Source organism: Pristiophorus japonicus, unplaced genomic scaffold, assembly GCF_044704955.1.
Source record: "Pristiophorus japonicus isolate sPriJap1 unplaced genomic scaffold, sPriJap1.hap1 HAP1_SCAFFOLD_1614, whole genome shotgun sequence".
Classification (NCBI taxonomy): Eukaryota; Metazoa; Chordata; class Chondrichthyes; family Pristiophoridae; genus Pristiophorus; species Pristiophorus japonicus.
The window spans coordinates 30001-47500 of NW_027251293.1; the positions used below are offsets into that span (position 1 = coordinate 30001).

Below are 17500 nucleotides of genomic sequence, written 5' to 3' on the forward strand. Positions count from 1 at the left end.
CCTCCAGCCCCTACACCCCTCCCTATCTCTGTAACCTCCTCCAGCCCCTACACCCCTCCCTATCTCTGTAACCTCCAGCCCTTACACCCCGCCCTATCTCTGTAACCTCCTCCAGCCCCTACACCCCTCCCTATCTCTGTAACCTCCTCCAGCCCCAACACCCCTCCCTATCTCTGTAACCTCCAGCCCCTACACCCCTCCCTATCTCTGTAACCTCCTCCAGCCCCAACACCCCTCCCTATCTCTGTAACCTCCAGCCCCTACACCCCTCCCTATCTCTGTAACCTCCAGCCCCTACACCCCTCCCTATCTCTGTAACCTCCAGCCCCTACACCCCTCCCTATCTCTGTAACCTCCAGCCCCTACACCCCTCCCTATCTCTGTAACCTCCTCCAGCCCCAACACCCCTCCCTATCTCTGTAACCTCCAGCCCCTACACCCCTCCCTATCTCTGTTACCTCCTCCAGCCCCAACACCCCTCCCTATCTCTGTAACCTCCAGCCCCTACACCCCTCCCTATCTCTGTAACCTCCAGCCCCTACACCCCTCCCTATCTCTGTAACCTCCAGCCCCTACACCCCTCCCTATCTCTGTAACCTCCTCCAGCCCCGACACCCCTCCCTATCTCTGTAACCTCCAGCCTCTATACCCCTCCCTATCTCTGTAACCTCCAGCCCCTACACCCCTCCTTATCTCTGTAACCTCCTCCAGCCCCTACACCCCTCCCTATCTCTGTAACCTCCAGCCCCTACACCCCTCCCTATCTCTGTAACCTCCTCCAACCCCTGCACCCCTCCCGATCTCTGTAACCTCCAGCCCCTACACCCCTCCCTATCTCTGTAACCTCCAACCCCTACACCCCTCCCTATCTCTGTAACCTCCAGCCGCCTACACCCCTCCCTATCTCTGTAACCTCCAGCCCCTACACCCCTCCCTATCTCTGTAACCTCCAGACCCTACACTCCTCCATATCTCTATAACCTCCGGCCCCTACACCCTTCCCTATCTCTGTAACCTCCAGCTCCTACACCCTCCCTATCTCTGTAACCTCCTCCAGCCCCTACACCCCTCCCTATCTCTGTAACCTCCAGCCCCTACACCCCTCCCTATCTCTGTAACCTTCTCCAGCCCCTACACCCCTCCCTATCTCTGTAACCTCCAGTCCCGACACCCCTCCCTATCTCTGTAACCTCCAGACCCTACACTACTCCCTATCTCTGTAACCTCCTCCAGCTCCTACACCCCTCCCTATCTCTGTAACCTCCAGCCCCCTACACCCCTCCCTATCTCTATAACCTCCGGCCCCTAAACCCCTCCCTATCTCTGTAACCTCCAGCCCCTACACCCCTCCCTATCTCTGTAACCTCCTCCAGCCCCTACACCCCTCCCTATCTCTGTAACCTCCAGCCCCTACACCCCTCCCTATCTTTGTAACCTCCTCCAGCCCCTACACCCCTCCCTATCTCTGTAACCTCCAGTCCCGACACCCCTCCCTATCTCTGTAACCTCCAGCCCCTACACCCCTCCCTATCTCTGTAACCTCCAGCCCCTACACCCCTCCCTATCTCTGTAACCTCCTCCAGCCCCTACACCCCTCCCTATCTCTGTAACCTCCAGTCCCGACACCCCTCCCTATCTCTGTAACCTCCAGCCCCCTACACCCCTCCCTATCTCTATAACCTCCGGCCCCTAAACCCCTCCCTATCTCTGTAACCTCCAGCCCCTACACCCCTCCCTATCTCTGTAACCTGCAGCCCCGACATCCCTTCCTATCTCTGTAACCTCCAGCCCCTACACCCCTCCCTATCTCTGTAACCTCCAGCCCCTACACCCCTCCCTATCTCTGTAACCTCCAGCCCCTACACCCCTCCCTATCTCTGTAACCTCCAGCCCCTACACCCCTCCCTATCTCTGTAACCTCCAGCCCCTACACCCCTCCCTATCTCTGTAACCTCCAGCCCCTACACCCCTCCCTATCTCTGTAACCTCCAGCCCCTCCACCCCTCCCTATCTCTGTAACCTCCAGCCCCTACACCCCTCCCTATCTCTGTAACCTCCAGCCCACTACACCCCTCCCTATCTCTGTAACCTCCAGCCCCTACACCCCTCCCTATCTCTGTAACCTCCAGCCCCTACACCCCTCCCTATCTCTGTAACCTCCAGCCCCTACACCCCTCCCTATCTCTGTAACCTCCAGCCCCTACACCCCTCCCTATCTCTGTAACCTCCTCCAGCCCCTACACCCCTCCCTATCTCTGTAACCTCCAGCCCCTACACCCCTCCCTATCTCTGTAGCCCCCTCCAGTCCCTACACCCCTCCCTATCTCTGTAACCTCCAGCCCCTACACCCCTCCCTATCTCTGTAACCTCCAGCCCCTACACCCCTCCCTATCTCTGTAACCTCCTCCAGCCCCTACACCCCTCCCTATCTCTGTAACCTCCAGCCCCTACACCCCTCCCTATCTCTGTAGCCCCCTCCAGTCCCTACACCCCTCCCTATCTCTGTAACCTCCAGCCCCTACACCCCTCCCTATCTCTGTAACCTCCTCCAGCCCCTACACCCCTCCCTATCTCTGTAACCTCCTCCAGCCCCTACACCCCTCCCTATCTCTGTAACCTCCAGCCCCTACACCCCTCCCTATCTCTGTAACCTCCAGCCCCTACACCCCTCCCTATCTCTGTAACCTCCAGCCCCTACACCCCTCCCTATCTCTGTAACCTCCAGCCCCCTACACCCCTCCCTATCTCTGTAACCTCCAGCCCCTACACCCCTCCCTATCTCTGTAACCTCCAGCACCTACACCCCTCCCTATCTCTGTAACCTCCAGCCCCTACACCCCTCCCTATCTCTGTAACCTCCAGTCCCTACACCCCTCCCTATCTCTGTAACCTCCAGCCCCTACACCCCTCCCTATCTCTGTAACCTCCAGTCCCTACACCCCTCCCTATCTCTGTAACCTCCAGCCCCCTACACCCCTCCCTATCTCTGTAACCTCCAGCCCCTACACTCCTCCCTATCTCTGTAACCCCCTCCAGTCCCTACACCCCTCCCTATCTCTGTAACCTCCAGCCCCGACACCCCTCCCTATCTCTGTAACCTCCAGCCCCTACACCCCTCCCTATCTCTGTAACCTCCAGCCCCTACACACCTCCCTATCTCTGTAACCTCCAGCCCCTACACCCCTCCCTATCTCTGTAACCTCCAGCCCCGACACCCCTCCCTATCTCTGTAACCTCCAGCCCCTACACTCCTCCCTATCTCTGTAACCTCCTCCAGCCCCTACACCCCTCCCTATCTCTGTAACCTCCAGCCCCTACACCAATCACTATCTCTGTAACCTCCAGCCCCTACACTCCTCCCTATCTCTGTAACTCCCTCCAGTCCCTACACCCCTCCCTATCTCTGTAACCTCCTCCAGCCCCTACACCCCTCCCTATCTCTGTAACCTCCTCCAGCCCCTACACCCCTCCCTATCTCTGTAACCTCCAGCCCCTACACTCCTCCCTATCTCTGTAACCCCCTCCAGTCCCTACACCCCTCCCTATCTCTGTAACCTCCAGTCCCTACACCCCTCCCTATCTCTGTAACCCCCTCCAGTCCCTACACCCCTCCCTATCTCTAACCTCCTCCAGCTCCTACAGCCCTCCCTATCTCTGTAACCTCCAGCCCCTGCACTCCTCCCTATCTCTGTAACCTCCAGCCCCTACTCCCCTCCCTATCTCTGTAACCTCCAGCCCCTACACCCCTCCCTATCTCTGTAACCTCCAGCCCCTACACCCCTCCCTATCTCTGTAACCTCCTCCAGCCCCTACACCCCTCCCTATCTCTGTAACCTCCAGTCCCTACACCCCTCCCTATCTCTGTAACCTCCAGCCCCTACACCCCTCCCTATCTCTGTAACCTCCAGTCCCTACACCCCTCCCTATCTCTGTAACCTCCAGCCCCCTACACCCCTCCCTATCTCTGTAACCTCCAGCCCCTACACTCCTCCCTATCTCTGTAACCCCCTCCAGTCCCTACACCCCTCCCTATCTCTGTAACCTCCAGCCCCGACACCCCTCCCTATCTCTGTAACCTCCAGCCCCTACACCCCTCCCTATCTCTGTAACCTCCAGCCCCTACACACCTCCCTATCTCTGTAACCTCCAGCCCCTACACCCCTCCCTATCTCTGTAACCTCCAGCCCCGACACCCCTCCCTATCTCTGTAACCTCCAGCCCCTACACTCCTCCCTATCTCTGTAACCTCCTCCAGCCCCTACACCCCTCCCTATCTCTGTAACCTCCAGCCCCTACACCAATCACTATCTCTGTAACCTCCAGCCCCTACACTCCTCCCTATCTCTGTAACTCCCTCCAGTCCCTACACCCCTCCCTATCTCTGTAACCTCCTCCAGCCCCTACACCCCTCCCTATCTCTGTAACCCCCTCCAGCCCCTACACCCCTCCCTATCTCTGTAACCTCCAGCCCCTACACCCCTCCCTATCTCTGTAACCCCCTCCAGTCCCTACACCCCTCCCTATCTCTAACCTCCTCCAGCTCCTACAGCCCTCCCTATCTCTGTAACCTCCAGCCCCTGCACTCCTCCCTATCTCTGTAACCTCCAGCCCCTACTCCCCTCCCTATCTCTGTAACCTCCAGCCCCTACACCCCTCCCTATCTCTGTAACCTCCAGCCCCTACACCCCTCCCTATCTCTGTAACCTCCTCCAGCCCCTACACCCCTCCCTATCTCTGTAACCTCCAGCCCTTACACCCCGCCCTATCTCTGTAACCTCCTCCAGCCCCTACACCCCTCCCTATCTCTGTAACCTCCTCCAGCCCCAACACCCCTCCCTATCTCTGTAACCTCCAGCCCCTACACCCCTCCCTATCTCTGTAACCTCCTCCAGCCCCAACACCCCTCCCTATCTCTGTAACCTCCAGCCCCTACACCCCTGCCTATCTCTGTAACCTCCAGTCCCTACACCCCTCCCTATCTCTGTAACCTCCTCCAGCCCCAACACCCCTCCCTATCTCTGTAACCTCCAGCCCCTACACCCCTCCCTATCTCTGTAACCTCCAGCCCCTACACCCCTCCCTATCTCTGTAACCCCCTCCAGCCCCTACACCCCTCCCTATCTCTGTAACCTCCAGCCCCTACACCCCTCCCTATCTCTGTAACCTCCAGCCCTCCCCCCCTCCCTATCTCTGTAACCTCCAGCCCCTACACCCCTCCCTATCTCTGTAACCTCCAGCCCCTACACCCCTCCCTATCTCTGTAACCTCCAGCCCCTACACCCCTCCCTATCTCTGTAACCTCCTCCAGCCCCAACACCCCTCCCTATCTCTGTAACCTCCTCCAGCCCCTACACCCCTCCCTATCTCTGTAACCTCCAGCCCCTACACCCCTCCCTATCTCTGTAACCTCCAGCCCCTACACCCCTCCCTATCTCTGTAACCTCCTCCAGCCCCGACACCCCTCCCTATCTCTGTAACCTCCAGCCTCTATACCCCTCCCTATCTCTGTAACCTCCAGCCCCTACACCCCTCCCTATCTCTGTAACCTCCAGCCCCTACACCCCTCCCTATCTCTGTAACCTCCTCCAGCCCCTACACCCCTCCCTATCTCTGTAACCTCCAGCACCTACACCCCTCCCTATCTCTGTAACCTCCAGCCCCTACACCCCTCCCTATCTCTGTAACCCTCCCAGATCTCTGCGCCCCTCCAATCCTGCCCTCTCGAGCACCCCCCAATTCCCATCGCTCCACCATCGGAGGCCGTGCCTTCAGCTGCCTGGGGGCCCCAAGCTCTGGAACTCCCTCCCTCAATCTCTCCGCCTCTCTCTCCTCCTTTAAATACGCTCCTTAAAACCTGCCTCTCTGACCCAGCTTCTGGTCCCCTGTCCCGTAATATCTCCTGATGTGGCTCGGGCTCGAATTCTGTTCGATAATCGCTCCCCGTGTAGCACCTTGGGGCGTTTCACTATGTTAACGGCGCTATATAAATTCAATGTGTTGTTGTTGTGCTGGAGGACACAAAAAAATCAGCAAAAGGACATCGACCGGCTCAGGGAGCGGGGCAAACATTTGTCCGAGGGAGTATAATGTGGGAAAGTGCGAGGTCACGCACTTTGGCAGAAAACAATCAAAGTGCGAGTTATTATTTGAACGGGAGAAAGATTACAAAGTGCGGCAGTACAGCGGGACCTGGGGGTTACTTGTACATGAAACACAAAAGGTTAGTACGCAGGTACAGCAAGTGATCAGGAAGGGCCAATGGTATCTTGGCCTTTATTGCAAAGGGGGATGGGAGTATAAAAGCAGGGAAGTCTTGCTTACAGTTTATACAGGGGTATTGGTGAGGCCACACCTGGAGTACTGCGTGCACAGTTCTGCTCTCCGTATTTACGAAAGGACACACTCGCTTTGGAGGCAGTTCAGAGAAGGTTCACTCGGTCGATTCCGGGGATGAGGGGGTTGGACTTATGAGGAAAGGTTGAGGAGGTTGGGGGGCCCCTCTACTCATTGGAGTTCAGAAGAATGAGAGGCGACCTTATCGAGAGGTGTACGGTTACGAGGTGGATGCAGAGAGGATGTTTCCACCGATGGGGGGAGTCTTGGGGAGAACGAGTGTGGGAGGCTGTGTCTGAGAGGTGGGGTACAATTTTGTTCGTACCCAAGGAAGGATATACTTGCCATCGAGGGAGTGCAGTGATGGGGGGGAGACTAGAACTAGGAGGGGGTGCATGGTCTTAGAATAAGGGGCCGCCCATTGAAAACTGAGATGAGGAGGGTTTTCTTCTCTCGGAGGGTTGTAAATCTGTGGAACTCGCTGCCTCAGAGAGCTGTGGGAGCCGGGACATTGAATATATTTAAGACGGAGATGTTAAACGATAAGGGGGCGGGCAGGGAAGTGGAGCTGGGTCCATGATGGGATCAGCCCACGGTCGTATTAAATGGCGGAGCAGGGCTCGAGGGGCCGTATGGCTGACTTCCGCTCCTATTTCTTGTTTTCTTATAGACTCACCTTTTAACTCATCAGGCCCTTTGAACCACTGCAGTTTGGCAACAGGCTTGCTTCCAGTCGTGTTGCAGGTTAGAGTGATAGTCCTTCCTTCTTCAACAGCTCCCGGATACCCCGTGATCATCGGTTTCTTGGGGACACCTGCAGAATATAACAGTGTCCCAATCAAAGACTCCCAGGGCAGGTACAGGGGGTTAGATACAGAGTAAAGCTCCCTCTACACTGTCCCATCAAACACTCCCAGAGCAGGTACAGGGGGTTAGATACAGAGTAAAGCTCCCTCTACACTGTCCCCATCAAACACTCCCGGGGCAGGTACAGGGGTTAGATACAGAGTAAAGCTCCCTCTACACTGTCCCATCAAACACTCCCGGGGCAGGTACAGGGGGTTAGATACAGAGTAAAGCTCCCTCTACACTGTCCCATCAAACACTCTCAGGGCAGGTACAGGGGGTTAGATACAGAGTAAAGCTCCCTCTACACTGTCCCATCAAACACTCCCAGGGCAGGTACACGGGGTTAGATACAGAGTAAAGCTCCCTCTACACTGTCCCATCAAACACTCCCAGGGCAGGTACAGGGGGTTAGATACAGATTAAAGCTCCCTCTACACTGTCCCATCAAACACTCCCGGGGCAGGTACAGGGGGTTAGATACAGAGTAAAGCTCCCTCTACACTGTCTCATCAAACACCCCCAGGGCAGGTACAGGGGGTTAGATACAGAGTAAAGCTCCCTCTACACTGTCCCCATCAAACACTCCCAGGGCAGGTACAGGGGGTTAGATACAGAGTAAAGCTCCCTTTACACTGTCCCATCAAACACTCCCAGGGCAGGTACAGGGGGTTAGATACAGAGTAAAGCTCCCTCTACACTGTCCCCATCAAACACTCCCAGGGCAGGTACAGGGGGTTAGATACAGAGTAAAGCTCCCTCTACACTGTCCCATCAAACACTCCCAGGGCAGGTACAGGGGGTTAGATACAGAGTAAAGCTCCCTCTACACTGTCCCATCAAACACTCCCAGGGCAGGTACAGGGGGTTAGATACAGAGTAAAGCTCCCTCTACACTGTCCCCATCAAACACTCCCGGGGCAGGTACAGGGGGTTAGATACAGAGTAAAGCTCCCTCTACACTGTCCCCATCAAACACTCCCAGGGCAGGTACAGGGGGTTAGATACAGAGTAAAGCTCCCTCTACACTGTCCCATCAAACACTCCCGGGGCAGGTACAGGGGGTTAGATACAGAGTAAAGCTCCCTCTGCACTGTCCCCATCAAACACTCCCAGGGCAGGTACAGGGGGTTAGATACAGAGTAAAGCTCCCTCTACACTGTCCCATCAAACACTCCCAGGGCAGGTACAGGGGGTTAGATACAGAGTAAAGCTCCCTCTACACTGTCCCCATCAAACACCCCCAGGGCAGGTACGGCACGGGGCTAAACACAGACTCACAAACTCACCCAGCACCTTCACATTTGAGCTGGCCGTTCGCACAGGCATAGTAAATATTGAGCAAGTGTAGACACCTTCATCGTCCATCGTCATGTTATTGATACTGATTGTCAGCTCGTGGCGTGAGAAAAAGATGAGCTCGATACGGTTATCCCGCAGTGCTGGGGAGAGAGAGAAAAAAAAACGCAATCGTGAGCTCTGTTGCCATTTCACCATCGCCCCCAAGGTCTCTCTTCTAATTGTGACTTGTGGTTTTCTGAGAAGTAATATATTAAGCATGGATAGAGGATTGGCTAACTAACAGAAAGCAGAGAGTCAGTGATAAATGGGTCATTTTCCGGTTGGCAAACGGTGACTAATGGGATGTCGCAGGGATCAGTGCTGGCCCCCAACTATTTACCATCGATATTCATGACTTTGCAAGAAGGGGACCGAGTGTCACGTGGCCAGGTTTGCAGACGATACAAAGATGGCAGGAAAAGCCATGTGTGAGGAGGACACAAATAATCTGCACAAGGACATCGACCGGCTACATGACTTCTGGACCTGATGGCTTAGGTCCCAGGGTCTTAAGGCAAGCAGCGACAGGGATAATGGTGGATGCACTGGTTGTAATTTACCAAAATTCCCTGGATTCTGGGGCGGTCCAGGCGGATTGGAGAAGGTTCACTCGGTCGATTCCGGGGATGAGGGGGGTTGGACTTATGAGGAAAGGTTGAGGAGGTTGGGGGGCCCCTCTACTCATTGGAGTTCAGAAGAATGAGAGGCGACCTCATCGAGAGGTGTACGGTTACGAGGTGGATGCAGAGAGGATGTTTCCACCGATGGAGGGAGTCTTAGGGAGAACAAGTATGGGAGGCTGTGTCTGAGAGGTGGGGCACAATTTCGTTTGTACCCAAGGAAGGATATACTTGCCATCTATTTACAGACAAAAAACTGTTAGCCTAACGTAAGTGGTTGGGAAAATGTTGGAGTCCATTATTAAAGAAGCAGTAGCGAGACATTTGGAAAAGCAAAATTCGGTCAGGCAGAGTCAGCACGGATTTATTGAAGGGGAAATCACGTTTGACAAATGTGCTGGAGTTCTTTGAGGATGTTAACGAACAGGGTGGATAAAGGGGGAACCAGTAGATGTGGTGTATTTGGATTTCCAGAAGGCGTTCGATAAGATGCCACATAAAAGGTTACTGCACAAGAGAAAAGTTCACGGGTTCGGGGGTAATATATTAGCATGGATAGAGGATTGGCTAACTAACGGAGAACAGAGAGTCGGGATAAATGGTTCATTTTATGGTAAATAAATGGTAATAGTTTACCAATAAATTACCAATAATTATGGTAATTATTTACCATAAAATAATTTACCATTTATTTTATGGTAAATAGTTGGGGCTCCAGCACTGATCCCTGCCGCAGGAATGGAGAAAGATTGCAAAGTGGCCGCAGTACAGCGGGACCTGGGGGTTACTTGTGCATGAAACACAAAAGGTTAGTCTGCAGGTACAGCAAGTGATCAGGAAGGGCCAATGGTATCTTGGCCTTTATTGCAAAGGGGGATGGGAGTATAAAAGCAGGGAAGTCTTGCTTACAGTTTATACAGGGGTATTGGGTGAGGCCACAGCTGGAGTACTGCGTGCACAGTTCTGCTCTCCGTATTTACGAAAGGAGATACTTTGCTTTGGAGGCAGTTCAGAGAAGGTTCACTCGGTCGATTCCGGGGATGAGGGGGTTGTACTTATGAGGAAAGGTTGAGGAGGTTGGGCCTCTACTCATTGGAGTTCAGAAGAATGAGAGACGACTACGAGATGGATGCAGAGAGGATGTTTCCACCGATGTGGGGAGTCTTAGGGAGAACAAGTATGGGAAGCTGTGTCTGAGAGGTGGGGTACAATTTCGTTCGTGCCCAAGGAAGGATATACTTGCCATCGGGGAAGTGCAGTGATGGGGGGGAGACTAGAACTAGGGGGGGGGGAACGGTCTTAGAATAAGGGGCCGCCCATTTAAAACTGAGATGAGGAGGGATTTCTTCTCTCGGAGGGTTGTAAATCTGTGGAACTCGCTGCCTCAGAGAGCTGTGGGAGCCGGGACGTTGAATCTATTTAAGGCGGAGATAGACAGTTTGTTAAACGATAAGGGGATAAGAGGGCGGGCAGGGAAGTGGAGCTGAGTCCATGATCGGATCAGCCATGATCGTATTAAATGGCGGAGCAGGGCTCGAGGGGCCGAATGGCCCACTCCTGCTCCTGTTTCTGATGTGCTGATAATTACAAGGGTTTTTTTGATGGAGTAAATAAGGAAAAACTCTTTGCAGTGACAGGAAGGTCACAGATTGACGGTAATCGGCGACTGGAACCAGAGAGGGAGGATGAGGAAAGACGATTTGTACGCAGTGAGTTGTTGCGATCGGGAACTCGCTGCTTGAAAGCTCGGTGAGAGCAGACGCAATAGTGATGTTCAAAAGGGGAACTGGATAAATACTCGAGGGGGTAAAATTCACAGGGTTGTTGGGGAACGAGTGTGGGGGAGTGGGACTAATGGGATCGTTCTTTCACAGAGCCGGCACAGGCTCGATGGGCCAGTGGGATACTTCTGGACTGATCGAATCGAGTTAGTTAATGTTCGCAGTTGAATTGATTGGAGTGATGCACGTATTGAATTTGTTTCTGCTTAAATTTATGCTTAAATTGTATACTACTCTGGTTAGGCCACAGCTGGAGTACTGCGTGCACAGTTCTGGTCGCCGTATTAGAGGAAGGGCGCGATTGCACTAGAGAGGGTGCAGAGGAGATTTACCAGGATGAGGACAGATTGGATAGGCTGGGTTTGTTCTCATTGGAACAGAGGAGATTGAGAGGAGACCTCATCGAGGTGTACAAAATATTGAGGGGCCCTGGACACAGTGGATAGTGAGGGTCTATTTCCATTGGTGGAGAGGTGTATTACGAGGGGCATAGTTTTAAGGTGGTTGGTGGAAGGTTTAGAGGTGATTTGAGGGGGGGCTTCTTTACGCAGAGGGCTGTGGGGATCTGGAACTCGCTGCCTGGAAGGGTAGTGGATGCAGAAACCCTCACCACTTTTATGGATGGGCCCTTAAAGTGCAGTAACCTGCAGGGTTACGGACCGAGAGCTGGTAATTGGGATTAGACCTTTTGTTGGACGGAGCAGATATAATCTAGAAAATAGGTGCAGGAGTAGGCCATTCGGTTTCTATGAAAGTAATTGAAGGGATGTTTGTAGTTGAATTGATTGGAGCGATATACGTATTGAAATGGAAGAGATATTTGTATTTGAATCCAGTTGGTTGATGTCGGTAGTTGAATTGATTGGAGCGATATACGTATTGAAATGGAAGAGATATTTGTATTTGAATCCAGTTGGTTGATGTCGGTAGTTGAATTAATTGGAACGATATACGTATTGAAATTGAAGAGATGTTTGTATTTGAATCCAGTTGGTTGATGTCGGTAGTTGAATTGATTGGAGCGATATACGTATTGAAATGGAAGAGATATTTGTATTTGAATCCAGTTGGTTGATGTTTGTAGTTGAATTGATTGGAGCGATATACGTATTAAAATGGAAGAGATATTTGTATTTGAATCCAGTTGGTTGATGTTTGTAGTTGAATTGATTGGAGCGATATACGTATTGAAATGGAAGAGATATTTGTATTTGAATCCAGTTGGTTGATGTCGGTAGTTGAATTGATTGGAACGATATACGTATTGAAATGGAAGAGATATTTGTATTTGAATCCAGTTGGTTGATGTCGGTAGTTGAATTGATTGGAGCGATATACGTATTGAAATGGAAGAGATGTTTGTATTTGAATCCAGTTGGTTGATGTTTGTAGTTGAATTGATTGGAGCGATATACGTATTGAAATGGAAGAGATGTTTGTATTTGAATTGAGTTGGTTGATGTCGGTAGTTGAATTAATTGGACCGATATACGTATTGAAATGGAAGAGATGTTTGTATTTGAATTGAGTTGGTTGATGTCGGTAGTTGAATTAATTGGACCGATATGGTATGTTGGCCTTCATTGCAAGAGGGTTTTGTGTACAGTTATACAGGGCCTTGATGAGACCACACCTGGAGTATTGTGTGCAGTTTTGGTCTCCTTACCGAAGGAAGGATATACTTGCTATAGGGGGGAGTGCAGCGAAGGTTCACCAGACTGATTCCCGGGAGGGCAGGACTGCCGTATGAGGAGAGATTGGGTCGACTGGGCCTGTATTCACTGGAGTTTAGAAGAACGAGAGGGGGATCACATTGAAAGGTATAAAATTCTGACCGGGGTTGGACAGACTGGATGCGGGGAGGATGTTTCCCCGGGGACTGGGAAGTCTAGAACAAGGGCTCACACAGGCTCGGGATACGGGGGAGGGAATTGAGGACCGAGGTGAGGAGAAATGTCTTCACTCAGCGGCTGGTGAACCTGTGGAATTCTCTACCCCAGAAGGTTGTGGAGGCCAAGTCAGTGAATATATTTAAGAGGGAGAAAGATAGATTTTGAGACACGAAAGACATAGAAACATAGAAAATAGGTGCAGGAGTAGGCCATTCGGCCCTTCGAGCCTGCCCCACCATTCACTAAGATCACGGCTGACCATTCCCTCAGTTCCCCTTTCCTGCTTTCTCTCCATACCCCTCGATCCCCTTAGCCGTAAGGGCCACATCTAACTCCCTCTCGAATATCTCCAACGAACTGGCCCTCAACAACTTTCTGTGGTAGAGAATTCCACAGGTTCACCACTCTCTGAGTGAAGAAGTTTCTCCTCATCTCGGTCCTAAATGGCTTACCCCTTATCCTTAGACTGTGAGCCCTGGTTCTGGACTTCCCCCAACATCGGGAACATTCTTCCCGCATCTAACCTGTCCCGTCCAGTCAGAATTTTACATGTTTCTATGAGATCCCCTCTCATTCTTCTAAACTCCAGTGAATACAAGCTCAGTCGATCCAGTCTCTCCTCATATGTCAGTCCCACCATCCCGGGAATCAGTCTGGTGAACCTTCGCTGCACTCCCTCAATAGCAAGAACGTCCTTCTTCAGATTAGGAGACCAAAACTGAACACAATACTCCAGGTGTGGCCTCACCAAGGCCCTGTACAACTGCAGTAAGACCTCCCTGCTCCTGTACTCAAACCCTCTTGCAATGAAGGCCAACATACCATTTGCCTTCCTAACTGCTTGCTGTACCTGCATGCCAACTTTCAATGACTGGTGGAGAAGGACACACAGGTCCCTCTGCACATCGACACTTCCCGAGCCATATCGCTCCAATCAATTCAACTACAAACATCAACCAACTCAATTCAAATACAAATATCTCTTCAATTTCAATACGTATATCGCTCCAATCAATTCAACTACCGACATTAACCAACTGGATTCAAATACAAACATCTCTTCCATTTCAATACGGATATCGTTCCAATCAATTCAACTACAAACATCAACCAACTCTATTCAAATACAAATATCTCTTCCATTTCAATACGTATATCGCTCCAATCAATTCAACTACCGACATCAACCAACTCAATTCAAATACAAATATCTCTTCAATTTCAATACGTATATCGTTCCAATCAATTCAACTACCGACATCAACCAACTGGATTCAAATACAAATATCTCTTCCATTTCAATACGTATATCGCTCCAATCAATTCAACTACCGACATCAACCAACTGGATTCAAATACAAATATCTCTTCCATTTCAATACGTATATCGCTCCAATCAATTCAACTACAAACATCAACCAACTGGATTCAAATACAAATATCTCTTCCATTTCAATACGTATATCGCTCCAATCAATTCAACTACAAACATCAACCAACTGGATTCAAATATAAATATCTCTTCCATTTCAATACGTATATCGTTCCAATCAATTCAACTACCGACATTAACCAACTGGATTCAAATACAAATATCTCTTCCATTTCAATACGTATATCGCTCCAATCAATTCAACTACAAACATCAACCAACTGGATTCAAATACAAATATCTCTTCCATTTCAATACGTATATCGCTCCAATCAATTCAACTACAAACATCAACCAACTGGATTCAAATACAAATATCTCTTCCATTTCAATACGTATATCGCTCCAATCAATTCAACTACCGACATCAACCAACTGGATTCAAATACAAATATCTCTTCCATTTCAATACGTATATCGCTCCAATCAATTCAACTACCGACATCAACCAACTGGATTCAAAGACAAATATCTCTTCCATTTCAATACGTATATCGCTCCAATCAATTCAACTACAAACATCAACCAACTGGATTCAAATACAAATATCTCTTCCATTTCAATATGTATATCGCTCCAATCAATTCAACTACAAACATCAACCAACTGGATTCAAATACAAATATCTCTTCCATTTCAATACGTATATCGCTCCAATCAATTCAACTGCCGACATTAACCAACTCTATTCAAATACAAATATCTCTTCCATTTCAATACGTATATCGCTCCAATCAATTCAACTACCGACATCAACCAACTGGATTCAAATACAAATATCTCTTCCATTTCAATACGTATATCGCTCCAATCAATTCAACTACCGACATCAACCAACTGGATTCAAATACAAATATCTCTTCCATTTCAATACGTATATCGCTCCAATCAATTCAACTACAAACATCAACCAACTCTATTCAAATACAAATATCTCTTCCATTTCAATACGTATATCGTTCCAATCAATTCAACTACCGACATTAACCAACTGGATTCAAATACAAATATCTCTTCCATTTCAATACGTATATCGCTCCAATCAATTCAACTACCGACATCAACCAACTGGATTCAAATACAAATATCTCTTCCATTTCAATACGTATATCGCTCCAATCAATTCAACTACAAACATCAACCAACTCTATTCAAATACAAATATCTCTTCCATTTCAATACGTATATCGTTCCAATCAATTCAACTACCGACATTAACCAACTGGATTCAAATACAAATATCTCTTCCATTTCAATATGTATATCGCTCCAATCAATTCAACTACCGACATCAACCAACTGGATTCAAATACAAACATCTCTTCAATTTCAATATGTATATCGTTCCAATCAATTCAACTACAAACATCAACCAACTGGATTCAAATACAAACATCTCTTCAATTTCAATACGTATATCGTTCCAATCAATTCAACTACCGACATCAACCAACTGGATTCAAATACAAACATCTCTTCCATTTCAATACGTATATCGTTCCAATCAATTCAACTACAAACATCAACCAATTGGATTCAAATACAAATATCTCTTCAATTTCAATACGTGTATCGTTCCAATCAATTCAACTACAAACATCAACCAATTGGATTCAAATACAAATATCTCTTCCATTTCAATACGTGTATCGTTCCAATCAATTCAACTACAAACATCAACCAATTGGATTCAAATACAAATATCTCTTCCATTTCAATACGTGTATCGTTCCAATCAATTCAACTACAAACATCAACCAACTGGATTCAAATACAAATATCTCTTCCATTTCAATACGTATATCGCTCCAATCAATTCAACTACAAACATCAACCAACTGGATTCAAATACAAACATCTCTTCCATTTCAATATGTATATCGCTCCAATCAATTCAACTACAAACATCAACCAACTGGATTCAAATACAAATATCTCTTCCATTTCACTACGTATATCGCTCCAATCAATTCAACTACAAACATCAACCAACTGGATTCAAATACAAGCATCTCTTCAATTTCAATATGTATATCGCTCCAATCAATTCAACTACAAACATCAACCAACTGGATTCAAATACAAACATCTCTTCCATTTTAATACGTATATCGCTCCAATCAATTCAACTACCGACATCAACCAACTGGATTCAAATACAAACATCTCTTCCATTTCAATACGTATATCGCTCCAATCAATTCAACTACCGACATCAACCAACTGGATTCAAATACAAATATCTCTTCCATTTCAATACGTATATCGCTCCAATCAATTCAACTACAAACATCAACCAACTGGATTCAAATACAAATATCTCTTCCATTTCAATATGTATATCGCTCCAATCAATTCAACTACAAACATCAACCAACTGGATTCAAATACAAATATCTCTTCCATTTCAATACGTATATCGCTCCAATCAATTCAACTACCGACATCAACCAACTCTATTCAAATACAAATATCTCTTCCATTTCAATACGTATATCGCTCCAATCAATTCAACTGCCGATATTAACCAACTCTATTCAAATACAAATATCTCTTCCATTTCAATACGTATATCGCTCCAATCAATTCAACTACCGACATCAACCAACTGGATTCAAATACAAATATCTCTTCCATTTCAATACGTATATCGTTCCAATCAATTCAACTACCGACATTAACCAACTGGATTCAAATACAAATATCTCTTCCATTTCAATACGTATATCGCTCCAATCAATTCAACTACCGACATCAACCAACTGGATTCAAATACAAATATCTCTTCCATTTCAATACGTATATCGTTCCAATCAATTCAACTACCGACATTAACCAACTGGATTCAAATACAAATATCTCTTCCATTTCAATATGTATATCGCTCCAATCAATTCAACTACCGACATCAACCAACTGGATTCAAATACAAACATCTCTTCAATTTCAATATGTATATCGTTCCAATCAATTCAACTACAAACATCAACCAACTGGATTCAAATACAAACATCTCTTCCATTTCAATACGTATATCGCTCCAATCAATTCAACTACAAACATCAACCAACTGGATTCAAATACAAATATCTCTTCAATTTCAATACGTGTATCGCTCCAATCAATTCAACTACAAACATCAACCAACTGGATTCAAATACAAATATCTCTTCCATTTCAATACGTATATCGCTCCAATCAATTCAACTACAACCAGGCACAACCAGTCCGCCCCACACAACTGTGACACCCCTG

The 17500-nt window shown here is 48.4% G+C and overlaps 1 protein-coding gene across 1 annotated transcript in view; it reads right to left on the reverse strand.

Moving 5' to 3' along the window:
- The window catches only part of LOC139243112 (cell adhesion molecule 3-like), a gene marked incomplete at both ends in the record, with an annotated part of 32965 nt that overhangs the window by 14892 nt on the left and 573 nt on the right, over positions 1-17500 (reverse strand). The window contains 2 exons of the mRNA XM_070870698.1: positions 7010-7147; positions 8469-8621. Of these exons, the coding sequence (XP_070726799.1) occupies positions 7010-7147; positions 8469-8621 (291 nt within the window). The remainder of the gene's footprint in view (positions 1-7009; positions 7148-8468; positions 8622-17500) is intronic.